This window comes from Geotrypetes seraphini, chromosome 2, assembly GCF_902459505.1.
Source record: "Geotrypetes seraphini chromosome 2, aGeoSer1.1, whole genome shotgun sequence".
NCBI lineage: Eukaryota > Metazoa > Chordata > Amphibia > Gymnophiona > Dermophiidae > Geotrypetes > Geotrypetes seraphini.
Window position 1 is genome coordinate 331,451,008 of NC_047085.1, and position 21,316 is coordinate 331,472,323.

Below are 21,316 nucleotides of genomic sequence, written 5' to 3' on the forward strand. Positions count from 1 at the left end.
TAGCAATTAAGAATGTCTCAAATGAAAACTTGTACCGAACTGGGGGAAACTTTTTTTTTTTTTTGGAGAATTAGGGGCCTCTTTTATCAAATTGTGGTAGAGGGTTTTACCACGGGCTAGTGAGGTAAATACTCTTGACACTCATAGGAACTGAATGAGCGTCGTTTAATTTGCCTCACTGGCCCGCAGTAAAACCCTCTAACAAGGTATGATAAAAGCCAGCGAAAGCCATGGATTAGAAAAAATGAAAAATCACCAGAGTTAGGAGAAATTTTTTTATATTAATAAGTTATACGCATAAGAGTTTTAAAACTGAACTGGGGTCCAAACTGCTCTATGTAACAAAAAAAACCAAGTTTGTCTCATAGATGCAGACACTGTACATCTCAACCTCCAAGTCCAGATTTGTGGCCATTGAGACGCAGTAATCTGATGCTTTATCTCAATGCTCCAAATATCACGAAGACCAGTTTTTGGTTTCTTATTCAAAAATCCAGATATTAATTTATACCACTGAGCGGCCTGATAACCCAGGAAATCCACCTGGAAGCACAGGAAAGGCAAACTATACTGATTATCAAGATTTTTCCAGTCAGGGAACCCCTCCTGAATGGCCTGCTTCAACTGCAACCACCTATAACAGGGGTGTCCAATGTCGGTCCTCAAGGGCTGCAATCCAGTCGGGTTTTCAGGATTTCCCCAATGAATATGCATTGAAAGCAGTGCATACACATAGATCTCATGCATATTCATTGGGGAAATCCTGAAAACCCGACTGGATTGCGGCCTTCGAGGACCGACATTGGACACCCCTGACCTATAACTTTGAGTTTTTGAAGATTTGGGAGCCATTGACAAAATTTTGCAAAGAGTGATTGGTGATTAAGCCCTTTGGTCATACACGTCAGGGGTGGGTGGGTGAGAGGGCGGGTTGGAATGTATTTTTCAATTTTGAGGGGGGGGAAATATCTATATGTCATAAATTATAATCGTAAACGTATTTAAGTGCTTTTATAGAGTTATATGATTGTATTATATTTTGCACTTACTCATGGCTTTAAAATGAATAAAGAAATTAAAAAAAAAAAAAAAAAGTTATACGCATAAGGGTATTAATAAAAGACACTGAAAATAAACCACTTGTACAGCTTTCTGGCTTTTATCATCTCCCTGCCTTTTAAAAAATATTTAAACATTAATTTATCTTTAATGTTTTCCTAGGAAGAAATATAGAATAACATGCTTCAATAGAGTCATTGAAGCATAAGGATTTTTTTTTTTATTACATCCAGTGTGTTATATATTTCATTTCCACTTCATGCACTGATTTGAGCATTTTGCATAAAATAAGCTGATTCATTTGCACTTGAATTACTGCTGTTTGTACTTTGTTTTTATTGAACACTGACTTGCTAAATGTTCTATATTTTATCTAGACCTAATGCCTCCAAGTTCAGCAGGGTTTCTAAGCTGCACAATTTGATGACTGTTTGGCCGTACTGAAGCACTGGTCAGAAGTACTTTTTCCAAGTGCCAAAAAATAAATAAGGAAATGATTCTTTTTTTAACAATTTCAAATTTTGCATGATTGAGGACTCTGTACACTGAACTAATACATATATGAACGGATATTTTTTTGATTTTGGATGGTGAAGATTCTTTCTTCCTTTTTCTTCATGAACAGCAAACAGAAATCTTTGAAATCTCTAAATATTACTGGGCCCCAGGAATTACAGAAATGTATTTAGGATTTCCAAAGTGACTTCAGGTAGCTCAGAATGCTGCAGTATATTTAATTTATAAGGTACCTCACCCATTACTGGAATCGTTACATTGGCTTGCTATAGAACAGATGCAGTATAATGTATGTATGGATTTCATACTGTATGAAAGGTATGTGCTATATATCTGACTCAAAAGTTAGTGAGGTGCATGACTCTACTGTATGTGCCTTGCAATTTAGAGAAAGGTAGTTGTTAGAAGTTCCTTCGGTATGACATTCTAGGGCTTTTTCAGTTGCCGGGGGGAGGGGGAATAAATTGCCATTGAAATTATATGAAATAGGACAGTACACAAAATTTTGGAAAGTTTCTAAAACTTGCCTGATTCCTGTGAGCATGGGAAAGGGTTGAGTGAAATTCCAGATGTCTTTTGGTGATGCTAGACCAGGGATGGGAAACGAGGGCCGGAATCCCATTGGGTTTTTAGGATTTCCTCATTGAATATGCATGAGATCTATTTGCATGCGCTGCCTTCATTGTATGCAAATGGATCTCATGCATATTCATTGGGGAAATCCTAAAAACCCGACTGGATTCCGGCCCTCGTTGCTCACCCCTGTGCTAGACACTGAAAGAGATGACAACGGTCGTAGTTTTATGGGATTTGGTTAGTTAGTGATTTTATTGTATTGAGGATTTTTTAATTCGATTAACATTAGTAGGTAGGATGATTTTTCCTGAATGACAGTTGCAAGGGCTGGTGAAGAGGGCATGTTTATTTTTATTGTACTTCGCTATGAAAATTTTAAATGGGTCATGAATAGTATACAAAAATGTTATATAAGAACATAAAAATTGCCATACTGGAACATTCCGAAGGTTCATCAAGCCTGGTATCCTGTTTCCAACAGTGACCAACCCAGGTCCCAAATACCTAGCTAGATCATAAGTAGTAAAATAGATTTTATACTGCTTATCTTAGGAATAAGCAGTGGATTTCACCAAGCCATCTCAATAATAGCCTATGGATTTCTACTTTAGAAAATTATCCAAATCTTTTTATCTGCTGTCATGTTTCTCTGTTTCTGTTGAATTCAAGAAAGCATGGGATAGGCATGTGGGATCTCTTAGAGAGAGAAGAGATAGCAGATGTGGATGGGCAGACTGGATGGGCTATTTGGCCTTTATCTGCCATCATGTTTCTATGTTTCTCTGTTTTTTAAAATCTCGCTAACTGATTTCACCACATTCTCTGGTAAAGAATTCCAGAGTTTAATTACACGTTATGTGAAGAAATATTTTCTCCAGTTTGTTTTACTTAGGAATTACTTACTTAGGAATTACTTAGTAGCTTAATCGCATACTTCCTAGTCCTAATTAGATTCATTAAAATCATAATAGGTACCACATAAGTGCTTAAATGTAAGTGCTGTAGAAAAATGAAGGCAGACAGACCGTGGAGGGGCATAATAAAAAAAAAAACATCTAAGTCCCCTTTTGGCCTAAGGCCCTAAACATTGAAAGTAGAAGCAGGGAAAATGTCCATTATCAAAAAAAACGTCCAAAAGGAGGTTTTTTTTTATAATGGCCTGCCTCTACGTTCAGCTGTTTAAACGCCCAGACCACCACTACGTCTACACTTAAGACATATAATGAACCTAAAAAAAATCTTAAGTCTCAAACGCCCAAAATAAAGGCTTTTAGGCGAAGGAGGGGCCAGTCATTCGCCTAAAAGTTGGATTCTGTAACCGGTGTCTGTTAAAAAGAACACCGGTTACAGAATCCCCCCACCCCAGCAACAATCGGGCTAGGAGGAAGCTCAAGCCCTCCTGGCCCAGCGACTGCTGACACCCCGACAACGATCAGGCCAGGAGTGAGTCCAAGCCCTCCTGGCCCAGCGACACCCACCCCGCTGACTACAATCTGGGCAGAAGGGAGCCCAACCCATCTGCCCAGGTGACCCCCCCTACCCCCCACCCCCACTAAGATACGGGCAGGAGGGATCCCAGGCCCTCCTGCCCTCGATGCACGCCCCTTCCCCGATTGCCCCTCTCCCGAACCCTCAATCGGCCCCCTACCCGCCGACCCGCAAGACCCCCCCGCCAACCTCTCGACCCTCGCATCCCCAATCCCCCTCCCCGTACCTGTACAAAACGTTGGACAGACGGACGGACAGGTCCCAAGCCCGTCCATCCGGCAGGCCCGCCATCCCAGTCTCTCAGAGCTGGATCCGCTCCGGGTAGTGATGGATTTACAGTGGAGTTTTTCAAATCTTTTCAAACTATACTGTTACCTCATCTTTTTAAATTATATCAATCACAACTGACGAAGGGTCAGATATCAGGTACTATGGTAGAAGCTTTAATAATAATATTGCCAAAGCCAAATAGAGATCCCATGTTGGTTTCAAACTACATGGCCTATTTCTTTAATTAATGTGGATGGATAAATTCAGGTTAAATTATTGGCTTTGAGGTTAGCTAAGGCTCTCCCTTATATGATTGGAATGCACCAAATGGGTTTTGTTGCACAAAGACATTCTGCAAACACCACCAGATTGGCACTTCATATGCTAAATTTAGCAAAAACAATGGACGATCCGGCCTTCTCTGTCTCTTTGGATGCAGAGAAGGCCTTTGATCGTGTAGAATGGACTTTTATGTATCAAGCAATGGACTGGTTTGGAATAGGATCTGGATTTATTGATATGATTCAAGCTTTGCATAGGTCCCCTTCTGCCAGATTATATATTAATAATACATTCTCAGAGCGTTTTTGTCTGAAGAGGGGAGTTAGACAAGGATGTCCCTTGTCTCCTTTGCTTTTTTATATTGTTTTGGAACCCTTGTTGGCTATTCAGCAGGCAAAGGAGATACAGGGAATTCCATATTGTAACAACCCCAGCCCTAGAGCTAGGCTTGTTCCGAGCAGGAAGCCACAAAATCCTAGCATACAGCTGAAAAGAGCAGATCAGTGTAGTAGTTCTGCTGCCCCCAAATTCTCTGAGCCTAGGAAGTCTGTCCGAGTGCAGGAGCTCAGGGGGGAGGGGGAACATTATAGGAACAGCCTAAAGGAGCCTGAGATTGCCTGTAGGAAGGAACAGCCCAGAAGTCAGCCTAAAAGTGCTCAGCTGCTGAAGTTAATTAAGGCTCAGGAGAAAGCCCAACAGAAGCAGAAGTTTGCCCTTCCCCCACCTGCTTATAGAGCTGGTGTGGGAAGCCTGTTATAAGCCGGGCAAGTCCAGTGTTCTGGACTAAAACGGAAGAACTCCTTTAAATGATTACTACAAGGACTGTGAAATAAATGCACCCAGTAATGTGGGATTTTGTGTTGAACTGTGAAGACTGTTGAGCGATAAAAGAAAGCAGTGTGAAACTGTTTTATACTTACCTGAAGGTAAGGTGAAGGTCTGTCTTTTGTAAGACCGCTCTTTTTGTTTGGCGCACAAGTTTGTGTGGAATGAATTCCTGAACTCTGGCAGTACTGCTAAGTCAGTGGTGCTGCATAATTAACCCTTTCAGGACCATAAGGATCGTAGGCCAATTTTTGTGGTTTTGATGACATTTTTATGGTAAAAAGGGCTTGCAGATGCCAAAAAATTGATTTTTTTTGTGAAATATCATTATTTTTTTTAAAAAAAATCAAACTTCTGGCTTATGGACAGTGTGGCAAGTGAATCTTCTCGTCAATCTGGCAACGACGCTAATGAATGAATGTCGGAACCAGTTTGTTTACATAAAGGCAGTATCATATGGAATCCGTACATATCAAATTTAGAACTGTAGACTATCCCAATCAAAATTTATAGGATTTTAAAGTTATGGGACAAATATGTCCCTTGGTCCTGAAAGAGTTAAAAGCTTATTTTCTTTAAGAACATTTATTTTCCTGACTTTAACTGAGTCTCTTGCATTATTATAGCCAGCAGGACTTTCAACTTTATGAAGGCACGCTCAGGACTATTATTTTGCACACTGCCCGGTTGCCCAGGTGAGGAGCCGGTACCGGGAGTGTGACAATATGCATGTCGAGATTATAAAGTTTCGGCTTATGCAGATCATATTTTGCTTCATTTGAAAAATCCTGAATCAACCAACCCTCATTTACTGGAATTGATTGATTGTTTTGGTAAATTTTCTGGTTATAAGATAAATTGGAGTAAATCAGAGGTTCTTCCATTGAATGTACATTGTGTAAAAGGTTTATTTGATCCATTCCCATTCCTTTGGAAGGAAGAGGGTATAAAATATTTGGGTATAATGATTCAAAAAACACTGGAAGACACTATCACAGTAAATGAAAAATCCTTATTATTGAAAGTCAAAGAAATGTGTGAGCATTGGACTCCATTACATCTTTCTTAGAGGGGAGAGTTCAAACCATCAAGTGGTTTGCTACCAAATGAGTATGTTACCAGTTTATTTTCAGGGTTCCTTTTATTAAAAAAAACTAAATGGGATTCTTATAAAATTTCTTTGGCTGGGTAAAACTTCTAGAATAGCCTTAGTATCTTTACAAAAATCATAATTGGCGGGAGGGGTAAATTTTCCAAATTTTTACAGGTATCACCAAGCCTTTATTTTAAGTCATGGATTCCTGAACTCATGGAGAATCTGCCTGTCTGATATTGGAAAGTCATCTTATGGCCCCATTACGTCTTAATTAGTCACCCATGCCAAATCTGTAAATCTCTTTATGTATAAATTGACCACACAGTATAATACCCCTCCTGATGAAGCCAACTGGTGAAACCTGGGTTGGGGGGTCGGTGAATATGCATTTTGTGCAGTTGTGGTGATTAAGGATGTACCCGGAGTAGCTGTAAAGACCATAGTACCACCTTACTAAGATAAGTAGTTTTTGTTCCTAGTTCAGGAGCTGTGGATGCAGTTAAGATCTAATGTTATATGTAATAGTGGGAGAGACTGTGAACAAGCAATGATGGTCTCTTTACACAGCTTCTCCGTGATATTTCACTGGGATATAGTTGTGGGTCTGAGCGTTCACTATTAAGCATGTATTATACTGTGTGATCATTTTATACATAAAGAGATTTACAGATTTGGCATGGGTGACTAATTAAAGCAGTGTTATTATTATCACCCTTTTTGTGATTATAATTCCCTCTCATAATAAGCCCATTACGTCTTAACCATATTTTGAGTATCAAGCTTCCTCAAAAATACAAGGACAATATTATTCTTTATTCTACCTGGAATACATTAAAATTTATCAATATTTTAACTCCGGATCCAGTACAACAATCTACGTGTCAAACCCTATGGTTAAACTCCAAGATACAAGTCAGCGAGTCTAAAATCCTCTGGAGACATTTGTTGCAGGCAGGCATACATACTTTAGATGATGTAATTTCAAATGGGAAAATGATAAATTTATTACAATTGCAACAATCATTTGGCATATCAAAGTCTCAAGGGTATAAATGGTTGCAGTTGAAACAGGCCATTCAGAAAGGGTTCCCTGATTGGCGCAACTTAAAAAATCAGTATAGTTTGCCAGGCCTATGTTTCCAGACACATTTGCAATGGAATCAGGCCGCTAAGTGGTACAAATTAATATCTGAGTATTTGGTAAAAAAAAATCTAAAACAAGCTTAAAAGACATTTGGAGTATAGAAATAAAGCAGCACATTTCTGCTACACAATGGCCACGGATTTGGACTTGGAGAATGACATGTATAGCGTCAGCATCTATTAGACAAACTTGGTTTTTTTTGTTATATAGAATTTTTTGGACCCCAGTTCGTTTACAAAATTTGGATAGTTCAAAGTCTAATAGATACTGGCACTGTCATCTTGAAGTAGGGACACTGGATCACTTATTATTCTATTGTCCCTTGATATTCAATTTCTGGAAATCAATATGGGGAAAAATTAGTATGGTACTTGGTGTCCCTTTGCCATTGACTTATGAAGTGGTTTTATTTGGAACATTGAGGCCTAGGAATCCAATTGACACATATAAAAGCAGGCTTCTTCTGATTAAGATGGGGTTGCTATGCAAATGATAACCAGAAACTGGAAGAACTGGGATAGATTAAAATTTTCTTTTTGGTGGGAAATATTGTGTTTGTAATACAAGTATGAAAGAATGACTGCAGAACATCTGGGAAATAATAAAAAGTTTAAAGAAGTATGGGGTATTAGAGGCATTTGTTAAAGAACAGAATAACTAATTGATGAAACCTTTAATTCCTACACACTTTGTACACACATCCAGTGAGGGAGGGAGGGGGTGGGAGAAGGGTACTATGTTTAAAATTTGTTTAACTATAAGTGAAGTTTCAAGTTTATTATAAAATTTGATTTATCGCTTATTCCAAATTCTAAGCGATGAACAAATCAATAAAATTACAAAATTGGTGGGACAAACATAACTAACAAAAAAACTAAATCTTACAAAACATAATAAAGTCTAATTTTATAAACATAATAAAACATGAGGAAAGAATAGGAAAAGAAATACAATCTGATTAATAGCAAAAAAGACAATTAAGGTTAAAAACAATAGGAAGGGAAAGAATCTCAAAAGATATGACGATAAAATGAAACTCCTAGACAATTCTTTTAGTCATTAAATGCATCTTTAAAAAGAAAACTTTTAAGTTTGCTCTTAAATTTCTCCAAATTTTTTTCCTCTCTTAAGTAAATTGGAAGGGAATTCCATGTTTGAGGAGCTGTAACGGAAAATATGAAATACCATCAGGGGATGATTAATAAATGATGGTCATTAGACCTCAGTAATCTAGATGAAGTATAAGGAATCAATGATTTGTAAATGAAAGCTGGGGTTTTAGATATCAGAGATTTAAAGGTAAGCAAACTTAATTTGTACATTATGAGATGTGCGACAGGAAGCCAGTGTGCTTTTTTAAGTAGAGGAGTCACATGATCAAATTTCTTGGCTTTCATAATAAGTTTAATTGAAGCATTCTGGATGATCTGCAAACGTCTGATTTCCCTTGAGCCATTCCCTTAAATAGGGCATTACAGTAATCGATTTTTGAAATAACCAAGGAATGAATTAATATATTCAAAGACTTTGGACATACAAATTTTGATACTGAATGGATTTGGCGAAGTCTATAAAAAGTTGATTTAACAACATTACTAATATGGTCATGGTAGGTTAATTTATCATTGAAGATAACCCCTAGAATCCTAATTCTATTTATCAACTTTAGAGTGATACCTTTAATAGAAATTGGAAAGATAAGTTTATAACTATCTTTCTAGGGGAAGAACATAATATTTGATTTATTAATAGTAAGGGCTAATCTGTTGGTGTCAAGCCATTGATGAATCTGCTCAAGTTTCTCATTAATTGCTGATGTTTCAGAGGAGCTATTGGGATCCAGCGGGTGATGTTATGTTTTATTTGAATGTACATTTGTTTGCAATTTGTATTAGCTCTGAAAATTAATAAAGATTTACACACATCCAGGGCGGGAGGGAGAAGGGGGGAAGGAAAATGGTACTTTGTTAAAATTTTGTTTGACTATGAGTGCTGTTTTATATTTATTTGAATGAATATTTGTTTGCACTTTGTACCAGTTCTGAAAATTAATAAAGATTTACAAAAAAAAAAAAAAAATAATACAGATATGGTTTTCTTTACAATCAACTTCACCAGGAGGCTGTTCCACAAATTCATTACGTAAAGGAAGGTCTAAAATAAAGGACTGTGGTACAAAGCTAAAAGAACCATAGTCTGAAGTGTAACATAAAGAAGTACAGGGTGGGCCACGGAAAAGTAGCCCGCCTCTAATACCAGTGCCAGAAAGATGGTGTTCTCCCTGAACAGCGAGTAGTGATTGTGGAAGACTATGTGCGAAGCAGATCGATTAAGGAAATGCAAGAGGCCTTTGCTGACAAGTACCCAGGAACAAAACTACCAGCTAAATATTGTATTCAGAGTCTGGTTCAGAAATGGCATCAAACTGGCTCTGTCACAAACATGAAGAAATCAAGGCCTCCATCAGCCCAAAGTAGTCCATGACATTCAACAGTGGATTGCAATTAGCCCCCAAAAATCAACTCAAAGACTCTTTCAGCAAGTTGGTGTATCATGAATGACGTGTCAGCGAGTGCTGAAATCCCTGAACCTCAAACTGTACCAAACGACATGTGTGCAGGACCTGAAAGTGCCTGGCACAGCTAAATGCATAAATTACTAAACATGGTTGCCGAATATAATTGCTGAAAGACATTTGGACCCATCACTGCACTTCATGATGGACGAAGCTTGGTTTCATTCATCAGGTCACATAAATTCCTAGAATATGAGGCACTGGTGCACTGAAAATCCCTACTTAACTCACGAAACACTACTTCACAACCCGAAAATTGGCGTTTCGTGAGCGGTGTCAGGAACATGAATAGTGGGCCCAATTTTCTTCAAATCAACTGTGAATACCACGTTTTACCTGGACATCTTTGAACAATTTTATGACCAACACACACCAGAAGAAAAAATGTACTGCTTTCTCCAACAAGACGGGGCAACATGCCACGCCTCACGCGACTCACTGGCATGGGTTCATGAACTGTTTACAGTGGAGCGAACTGTGAGCAAGGTGTTTTGGCCATCACGTTCCCCGGACTTGTCCACATGCGCTTTTTAACCTGTAAAGAAATTTATAGCAGAAAGTGTACGCCAACAATCCACATACCCTAGATGAACTCAAAGAAAACATCACAAACACTATCCACAGCATCACATAGTAACATAGTAGATGACGGCAGATAAAGACCCGAATGGTCCATCCAGTCTGCCCAACCTGATTCAATTTAAAAAATTTTTTTTTTTTTTTTTTTCTTCTTAGCTATTTTTTTTTTTTCTTCTTAGCTATTTCTGGGCGAGAATCCAAAGCTTTACCCGGTACTGTGCTTGGGTTCCAACTGCCGAAATCTCTGTTAAGACTTACACCAGCCCATCTACACCCTCCCAGCCATTGAAGCCCTCCCCTGCCCATCCTCCTCCAAACGGCCATACACAGACACAGACCGTACAAGTCTGCCCAGTAACTGGCCTAGTTCAATCTTTAATATTATTTTCTGATTCTAAATCTTCTGTGTTCATCCCACGCTTCTTTGAACTCAGTCACAGTTTTACTCTCCACCACCTCTCCCGGGAGCGCATTCCAGGCATCCACCACCCTCTCCGTAAAGTAGAATTTCCTAACATTGCCCCTGAATCTACCACCCCTCAACCTCAAATTATGTCCTCTGGTTTTACCATTTTCCTTTCTCTGGAAAAGATTTTGTTCTACGTTAATACCCTTTAAGTATTTGAACGTCTGAATCATATCTCCCCTGTCTCTCCTTTCCTCTAGGGTATACATATTCAGGGCTTCCAGTCTCTCCTCATATGTCTTCTGGTGCAAGCCTCCTATCATTTTCGTCGCCCTCCTCTGGACCGCCTCAAGTCTTCTTACGTCTTTCGCCAGATACGGTCTCCAAAACTGAACACAATACTCCAAGTGGGGCCTCACCAATGACCTGTACAGGGGCATCAACACCTTCTTTCTTCTACTGACTACGCCTCTCTTTATACAGCCCAGAATCCTTCTGGCAGCAGCCACTGCCTTGTCACACTGTTTTTTCGCCTTTAGATCTTCGGACACTATCACCCCGAGGTCCCTCTCCCCGTCCGTGCATATCAGCTTCTCTCCTCCCAGCATATACGGTTCCTTCCTATTATTAATCCCCAAATGCATTACTCTGCATTTCTTTGCATTGAATTTTAGTTGCCAGGCATTAGACCATTCCTCTAACTTTTGCAGATCCTTTTTCATATTTTCCACTCCCTCTTCGGTGTCTACTCTGTTACAAATCTTGGTATCATCTGCAAAAAGGCACACTTTTCCTTCTAACCCTTCAGCAATGTCACTTACATACATATTGAACAGGATTGGCCCCAGCACCGAACCCTGAGGGACTCCACTAGTCACCTTTCCTTCCTTCGAGCGACTTCCATTAACCACCACCCTCTGGCGTCTGTCCGACAGCCAGTTTCTGACCCAGTTCACCACTTTGGGTCCTAACTTTAGCCCTTCAAGTTTGTTCAACAGCCTCCTATGAGGAACTGTATCAAAGGCTTTGCTGAAATCCAAATAAATTACATCTAGCATATGTCCTCGATCCAGCTCTCTGGTCACCCAATCAAAAAATTCAATCAGGTTCGTTTGGCACGATTTACCTTTTGTAAAGCCATGTTGCCTCGGATCCTGTAACCCATTAGATTCAAGGAAATACACTATCCTTTCTTTCAGCAACACTTCCATTATTTTTCCAACAACTGAAGTGAGGCTCACCGGCCTGTAGTTTCCTGCTTCATCCCTGTGACCACTTTTATGAATAGGGACCACATCCGCTCTCTTCCAATCCCCAGGAATCACTCCCGTCTCCAGAGATTTGTTGAACAAGTCTTTAATAGGACTCGCCAGAACCTCTCTGAGTTCCCTTAGTATCCTGGGATGGATCCCGTCTGGTCCCATCGCTTTGTCCACCTTCAGTTTTTCAAGTTGCTCATAAACACCCTCCTCCGTGAACGGCGCAGAAGAGATGCAAGCAGTATCCGCCAACATGATCTGACATGCCCAAAGGTGCTTAGACGTGAACTGGGACCACTTTCACCATCTGTTGTTACTTGTGGGTAAGTGAATAAAAACAATCCACTTGCTCGTTCATCTTGTCATACTATCGCCAGAGGCGGGCTACTTTTCCGTGGCCCACCCTGTATTTCTTTATGGAAAACCAGGCAGATACGGGGAACAGTTTCTCAATGAAACTAGAATTGTCCTCAATATTGTGAGGTTTTTGTAATACATTTAGGCTGTCAGTACAAAAATATTTTGCTGAGTTGACATGCTGCCTCTCAATTGCACAAGGAGAGCCCCTACTGGGGAACAGAGCCACTTCTCAGCAAGCAGCTGTCTCCCATCTAGTTCATGCTCCCCGCAGGGAAGGAGATTCTCATTGTTCTTCTTTAGCAATAATTTTTCAGTTAGTGCTTTCCCCTCACACTATCTAATGATGTTCTGTGCAGCGATTAAGTAACTTTTCCTCTATTTAGGAGAAGGCAGCAGAGGAGCTAAGCAGCAATCTTTAGCAGTGGCTTTCTAGCATTCCAGGCAGAGGAATCGGATGAGAATCGGCCCAGTCATGCTCCAAATGACTTTGATTCATAATAGTTAGAGCGACTGAGACTACGCAGGTAGAATTCAACAGATTTAAAACATTAATATCCCCATCAGGAACAAAATGAAAACTGCAAGGAAAATTGGGAGGGTGATTTTCTAAAGCAATACCATAGGTAGAGCAAAATTCAAAATTTAAGATATTCAAACTTCAGATATTAAACCCCTTTTCTCACAGACCTTAAAAGTGCTACCTCATAGGCATAAAAACCTCCTATCCCACCCCACAGGCTTAATAAAGTTCCAAACATGCCATATAGTTCATCAGAATTAGTTAATGTTTACAACACTTATCTGAATTTAGAATATGTATATATTGTCTGTCATCTTTCCACAAATCTTCACTTAAAAGTTAGCTTCGCAAGTTAGAGAACAATTGGAGCTATAAGATCCCACCAATGGATGCCAGCGTTTTGCTATTCTAGCTGCTTCAGGGCTAAGGGACTCAGCAGATATTTGAAATTTCTCACCCGATATAGAGGTAATTCCATTGCCTTATGGCCAAGCAGTAGAAGCCTATTCTTAGGAATCAAGGTGCCTAAGTCTTGTTATAGAATGCTAGTGTAACTTGGTATTGGCGTGCCTTAGGTGCTTCCATTTATCCTAGCTAGAAGACAATGCTGGATACCAAAATGACAGCAGGCTCAATCCAGTTCATGCAGACAGTTGCCTAACTCATAACTGCTGGAACGTCTTATGAAAATAATGAGTCTTTCGTTAACTCGATCATCTTCCCCTTTCCATCCAGCTTCTCCCCTCTATTTCTGTCTCCCTTTGTTTCTCTCCAAGTCTGCCTCTGACTGGAAGGCACCAGATGAGGTGGATGATCTATAGGTGTTCAATTTTAACAGGTGAGGTTAACCAGTGGCAGACTGCTCGCGTCGGCCTGGCTCCCTCTGAAATCACTTCCAGGTTGCGGGGCCAGGAAGCAATGTCAGAGGGAAAGCCAACGCTGGTGCGAGAAGTAGACTGGAGAAGCTGCTCATGCTGGCAAAGATTTAAAAGAGGTACGGGGTGGGAAAGGAGGGTGCCAGTGTGGCAAGGGGTGGCTTGGAAGGAGTGGAGGGGCACACCTTCCCCCTGAATGTCCCTGGCAGGAGGGATTCCCACTCCCTCCCTAAAGAAATGCCCCACCCCACAGGAAGAGCTTTAGGCACCTGGGCCAAATGAATATTAGGCCTCCCTCACAGTGCATTCTGGGATGCACTGGGTGTGGCCTAAGACTCCAATTGGCCAGATCACTTAGGTCACCTTCAATGGGAGTGGCCTTAGGTGTTGCGGCCCTAGGGAGATGCCTATGGCCGCCTAAGCTTGCCTAAGGCCACTTCTGGACGAAACCACGCCAATGCCTAGCCTTGGGCGAGTTTAAGCAGCCCTATGACTCTCCCTAGGCTCGCAAAAACACCTACAGTGTAGGCGACCTGCCTGGGGGTGATTTTTTGGGTTTTTTTAAACATGTGTCCCAAATGGCTGGTTAGACAGCAGTAGGATGCTTACCGACGCCTACAATCAGGACGCCGTTTATAGAATTTGGTAGTAAGTGGTTTACATTCAGGTACTCAAGCATTTTTCCCTTTCTGTCCCAGTGGGCTCACACTCTACCTAATGTACTTTGCATAATGGAGGATTAAGTGACTTGCCCAGGGTCACAAGGAGCAGCTTGAGATTTGAACCCACAACCTCAGGGTGCTGAGACTGTTGCTCTAACTACTACACCACACACTATGTGACTCCGCTTGTGCTCCATCCCCAAAATGATTGGGTAAAATACATGCCTTCTAGGTATAGTGTGTAAGGGAAATGCATTTGTACTTTACACCTATATCTTGTTAGGAAATTTTGTCAGAGGCTATTTATGCATGAATAATCCTTCAAAGCATTAGCTCCTTAAAGCATAATTTGACCCACAATCAGCATAGGCATTCCCATTGGTGTAAATTTTTTAAATAATTTATTGAATTGTAATTTTAATGTTTTAATTGTGTATGTTATCGTGCAGTAGGCCTAGGTTTAGGTGGAATAAGAATAAGCAAATAAATTAATAAATAAATAAATTTTGCATACACCAAAGAACAGGTGTGAATCTAAACTGCTTTGTAAACAGAAGCACTTCCTTTGAAATTTAGCAAATCTGTACTCAGAAATATAAGGTTGTACATGCAACGTTAAAATTACCATGTAATGATTGTTTAACAAACTTGTTAATGAATTACAACTATTTCTCTCCCCAATTACTCCTGCTTTAAGTACCAGAAAGAGTATACGTACTGTTTAATCTTCTGACATATCTCGCTCAGAAATGGAAGTGAGCAAACACTTGGTAAACCTGTGTGCTTTTTCTAGAACAATAAAGACAAGGTATGTTAGTTTACAAAGAGTGGAGAACGGAAGACGAGGCAGGAGGCACAAGGCAGAAAAAGACAATACAGTGTTCCCCTGGTTGTTTGCGGTCGGCGGTTCGCGGTCCCTGTCATTCGTGGTATTTTTGGACCGCGAACCACCAACAAGGAGAGGGCAGCGGGAGAGGTAGGAGAGAGCAGCCGGAGTGCTGCGAGTGCAGGAAATCGCGGTTCGCTCCAACTGCCTCTTCCTGCACAAAGTCGGGCCTTATGCAATCAGGAGCTGCTTTGACACGCAGCTCCTGATTGGATAAGGCCCGACTTCGTGCAGGAAGAGGCGGTCGTAGCAAACCATGAGTGATTTCCTGCACTCGCGGCGCTCTGCCTGCTCTCCTGCTACCCTCTCTCGCTGCCCTCTTCAGGCTCCCCCATGAAAAACCGTATTCATGATTTTTGAGATTCGCAGGGGAGCACTGTACACCCATCAAACAATGCAAATTATCTACCCATTTCGCTAATTAATACAGATTATAATATTTTTACTTTATAGATTATACATATACAGCCTCTTTTACAAAGTCACGCTAGCGGCTGCCGCGTGGCAACAGTCCAGAAGCCCTTTAAATCTCTGTGGGCTTTGGGGCCGTTAGCGCAGCGCAGCTTTGTAAAAGAGGCCGATTGTACTGTGCAAATTATCCAGATCGAATGGGAAGTACAGGAGGACAATGTTAGATATTTAGTCAATATTATCCATCATATTAATTCCATGGCAATTTTAGAACTGGCTATGTTTATTTACAGGTTTAGAGTGATCTTCAGCCTTTTCTTTCTCCAGGACAGCACACCCCTCAAGGATGCTCCTTTACAATTCTTTACATTTTGCCTTAGCTTTCAAACACCTCACGAGTCCTATAAGGAGCAGCAGAAAGTCAAGAGGACCAAGAGGACAACAATAAATTATTAAACCAAGAGTGGCTCCAATGACAACATTATCCTCTTGGCCATCTTGCAATCTGTAACAGTGGTATAGCCAACGATTGGCCTGGGTGGGCACATGAGCGATGTGGTTGGCAGAGATTCCCAGGCCCCACCAGCTGAAGACTCCATGCATCTCTCTCTCCAGTAAATGAAGGGGATGTCACTTAATTCCACTTTCCTGACCCCCCAGTACTTTTAAATCTTTTAGGTCTTCAACAGCAGCAAGCAGCAACACATTCCTCCTGCTTGCACCAGCTCAAGACCTCTCTCTAATGCAACTTCCTGTTCGCAGGATCAGGAAGTAGCATCAGAGAGAAAACTCAGCCTAAGCAAGGGAAATGAGTTGTTGCATGCTGCCAGTGAAGACCTAAAAAATTTAAAGATACAAAGGAGGGGTCGGGGGAGTGGAATTAAGGTAAATCCCTCCCACAATTGCCTAGGGAGGGATGGAGAGATGGTAGGTGGGGGCAGGGTTGTTGTGCCCACCCACTTTGAGTTTATGACTGGCCAAATTTGGGTCTGGCTATGCCCCTGCATGAGCATGCAATATACTGCAATTATTTCAGAGGACCCACCCAAAATTGCACTGAGAGGTAACTTGAAAGAGGTTCAGAGTAATACGTATGTCCTGTCAGCATTGCATGATTAGGCTTCAAGTTCTCAACATGCCACAAGCAGAAAACAATATAACTGAAAGACCCAGTTGCTTACCAAGGGAGCAGGATTCTTGACAATTCTTCGAGCATTTTTTATTGACACTTTCAGCCCCTCCTACAACAGAGAACAATTAAATGAATTTTTCACAGTTTTGCAGGTAAATATTTAAGCCACTATCGTTATTTTCCTTAGAAAAGTGACCTGTGTAGAATGAATAACAATAGAACTGTCCAGGCAGTCTTGCTGAGATAATTTTGATAGCAAATTCCTGTAAATTCTGCATAGCTCAAATTATTATCCCCACCAGAACTGTTTTTAATATGCATCATCTTTCCAGTTCTCTATCCTCCCTCAGGAAAAGGAATGGTGAGTATAGTAGCAACCTTATCTCAATCCAGGAACAAAGAAACACAATGCAATCCATCCTCTGAGCAACAGACTATATGGAAGGAGACAGTGTCCACTGCTCTGAAAATCCGTTATTCATAATGCTGTTGTTAATGCTTATTTTTTTTATTGGTTTTTTAAAAATATTTTTTCTTTATTAAAATTTTCTTTTCTTTTCCCAGAAATAATCAAAAGTATTTTTCAACCACTCTCTACTGTTCTTGACATCTGTTGCTCTGGTGTCTCTTGCTCCTAAGATAGACTGAATAATGGCAGCAGATAAGGACTTCCTATGTTCTCTTAGGCTTCAGCGGCCGGCATCATGGTTGCTGAAATGTTGGTTCTTTCTACACAGACGAGGCGAGACCCGGAAACCTGCTACAAAGAGGACTTCCTAGTTTCCTTCCATTTGATCTCGGTTTACCCCTCACATTTGCAAGTCCTTATCTTCCATGCTCATCCCATGTTTTCTTAAGTTTTTATTTATTTCTTTAATTCGTTTTCTATTCCATCCTCCGGAAAGAGCCCAGGACGAGTTACAGGTCAATATACACAATATACAGTTAACAGATTACAATTAGCCAGTTACAGTACGAGATTTTTCAATACAAGTTTTTATCCTTATATAACACATACCGAGGATCTTGTATCAATATACATTTCTTTCTAATCTATCAGTTGTGGGCGGGGGAGTTCTGTAAACAGGTAAGTCTTTATTTCTTTCCTAAAGTTGAGGAGTTCTTCAAGGGATCTAATCTGTGGGGTCTTTTTATTATTTAAAACATCTTATATTACTCACTAAGCCTGTCTGTTGGACCTAAATGGCTGTTATTTCTGTGAACTATATTTCAGCCTTCTTTCATGATGAAGTTATCTCTAAAATTTTATCACCAAGCGGGAACCTTAGAAGAACACTGCACCCTCTTATTAAAGGGTGTTAAGCCCTAACCCATGTTTAAGAACATAAGAATTGCCGCTGCTGGGTCAGACCACTGGTCCGTTGTGCCCAGCAGTCCGCTCACACGGCGGCCCTTAGGTCAAAGACCAGTGCCTTAACTGAGACTAGCCTTACCTGCATATGTTCTGGTTCAGCAGGAACTTGTCTAACTTTGTCTTGAATTCCTGGAGGGTGTTTTCCCCTATAACAGCCTCCGGAAGAGCATTCCAGTTTTCCACCACTCTCTGGGTGAAGAAGAACTTCCTTACGTTTGTACAGAATCTATCCCCTTTCAACTTTAGAGAGCACCCTCTCGTTCTCCCTACCTTAGAGAGGGTGAACAATATGTCTTTATCTACTAAGTCTATTCCTTTCAGTATCTTGAATGTTTCGATCATGTCCCCTCTCAGTCTCCTCTTTTCAAGGGAGAAGAGGCCCGGTTTCTTTAATCTCTCACTGTATGGCAACTCCTCCAGCCCCTTAACCATTTTAGTCGCTCTATTAATATGCTATGTTTCGTCATGCATATTTGCCTAACCATTTTTGCTAGTCATTTCTATGTTAGCCATGCTTTGTAATACTATGTTTTGCTGAGTGGTATGTTTCACCATTCCATGTTTTGTCATATTATATTTCTGTTGCCCTTTTTCTCTCTACCACTTCCACATGGAGGCTGTTCCATGCATCCAACTTTTCTACTTTTGCCTGGAAGATCATAGTAGGGAGGTCAGTAGCTACAGAGTGCTGTACTCTGCTATTCAGATAGAGCACATGGCTAAAATAGTTACTGGACCTGTTATGCTAAATTCTAAAACCTTGGCAAAGAGGTTCCACTGCTATCATTGCTATCACTGCCAATTCCAGACTTTGTTCCTTTCATCTAGCTGCCTCCTATGCCTGGAATAAATTACCTGAGTTTGTCCATCAAGCCCCTTTCCTTCCCTTGTTTAAAAGCAGACTGAAAACCCACCTTTTTGATATAGCCTTCAATCCATGACCCTACTTCACATTGCCCACCAACTCAGCCCGCTGATTAACCGTTCCCCTTAACTGTATCCATGACATCCTGTTTGTTTGTTTTGCCTGTTTAGATTGTAAGCTCTTTCAAGCAGGGACTGTTTTCTTCTTTGTGACTCTGTACAACACTGTGTGCGTCTGGTAGCGCTACAAAAATAATTCATAGTAGTATGAAGAGTTTCAGTCTTTGGGACTATTAACCTCCCATTAATAGTGTGAGAACCTGAATACAAAAAGGCAATAAAGTAGCTGACCTAAATAATAATAAGTGTATATTATAGACACTAATGCAAATAGTAGGGTCATCCACAAAAGTTAAATTGATCACAGGTGCTGACTTCCATTCTTCTTGCCACCAAGGTGCCATATTGAAGTGTTCTATATTTCTCCATTGCGAATGTTGTGAAGTAAGATGGTGTGATGGTGGCTGGGAGATATCATGGAACAGGCCTCAGTCAGGATAATTATATGCATTCTGGATAAGCCTCACCTTCACAGCCCTTCAAAGCAGGAAGTTCAATGTTGGATACAACAGGAAGCCATTGCAACAGGATCAGTAAGCCATTACAACAGGATGAGTCACATCAAAGTATTCGGTTGTATATCAACCAATTTTGTATGTGAAGATGAGGCCTAAAACGGCGCACAGTAGTTGGCAACAGAACAACAAAGAGCCAGGGCTGATGTACATAAAGTGGCTGCACTGGGACCCCGAGAAAAGCCAGCCAATTTGGACAAGATTATTAAGAGTTCATAGATAGATGAGGATAAACTTTTGCATTGGCATTTGATCTCTGTTCTACATGTAATGAGTAGAACCACTGCGCTTGACTCTGACATTCTTTTGTTTTCTTATCCTGGCCTAGCAAGAGCTGTGGAAGGTAAGCAGTAGTGATCAGTGCAGGTATTTGATATATCTGTCTATAAAGCTGGCTTTCCACAAATGAGTTTTCTGAGAGACTGTATTTCTCTCTTTTTCCCTACCCGAGCTTTCCCTTTCCCTTATTTATCTGCCTTTTACAGCCATCAATAGGTTTCTGTCTCTGTCTCAGGAAAAGAAACTGGCTAAGACTAATCACCACAATACCAGGCACCACAGCATGCTCAGATTTTTCTGGTCTAACTGCCTCATTTATTAGAAATTTAATGAATTTCTGGATTCAAACAATGCAGGTAGCAGCTGACCAGAGAAGCAGAAACGTGTTTTACTAGCAGAACAAAGATCTATGAATAATCTGAAATTTTGATTCATTGAGCCATTTATCAAGCATGAATGTTCTTTGGTGAAATCTACAAGGGTGGGTGTGGCATCAATTGTGCAGTTATAGTGCACATTTCAGATAGGTTTGCCAACTGGTTGGTTTTTATATTATTCAACTAATAGAGTCAGAAAACTCTAATCTTATGTAATATAATTTGTGAAATATGGACTTCAAAGTGTTGGGCTACAGGAATTTCCAAACTGATCACAAAATCATCATTAATCCATAATATTTTCTTCTGCCAAACATGATTATTCACAATCAAAACTAAGCATGACTTCTTATGATATTTATTTATTTTGTGATTGTTGATTGCCGAGTGGTATGTTTGGATGAATTCCCAGCTTCCTGATGCAGATCTCGAAACATGATCATGTCAAAGAGGGAATTCTTTAAGTTTCTGATCATGATTTTGTGATCAGTGGCTTAGTTTGAAAGTTTCCTCCCTTCCTTCTGTGTCCTAGGTTTGTGCCCCCCCCGCCTTCCAGCTTTTGTCCCCAAATCATGCTCCTCCCTTGTCTCAATGCATGCCTTTTCCCCCACTTCCTTTGTCCCAGATCACATCCCCTCTCTCCCTTACTTGCTTGAGCCACAATCGCTCCTTTTGCCTTCAGCGGCTCTCGTTACAGGGACGCACAGGCAGCAATTCACACGCTACAGGTGTATGACCCACAAACCTTCCCTCTAACGTCAACTCTGACGTCAGAGAGGTTTCTGGGTCAGCTAGGTCTGGGGGAGGAAGGGAGAGAGAAATATTAGGCCCAACCTCCAAGGGAGTGAAATACAAGCGGATATTC

At 40.7% G+C, this 21,316-nt stretch overlaps 1 protein-coding gene across 4 annotated transcripts in view; it reads right to left on the reverse strand.

The window, feature by feature from the left end:
- The window catches only part of AOAH (acyloxyacyl hydrolase), a 189,913-nt gene that overhangs the window by 86,678 nt on the left and 81,919 nt on the right, over nt 1–21,316 (reverse strand). For all 4 annotated transcript variants that reach the window (XM_033930216.1, XM_033930217.1, XM_033930214.1 and 1 more), the window contains exons 5-6: nt 16,971–17,030; nt 15,211–15,281 (exon numbers count right to left, since the gene is read on the reverse strand). In XM_033930216.1, coding sequence (XP_033786107.1) covers nt 15,211–15,281; nt 16,971–17,030 — 131 coding nt within the window. The remainder of the gene's footprint in view (nt 1–15,210; nt 15,282–16,970; nt 17,031–21,316) is intronic.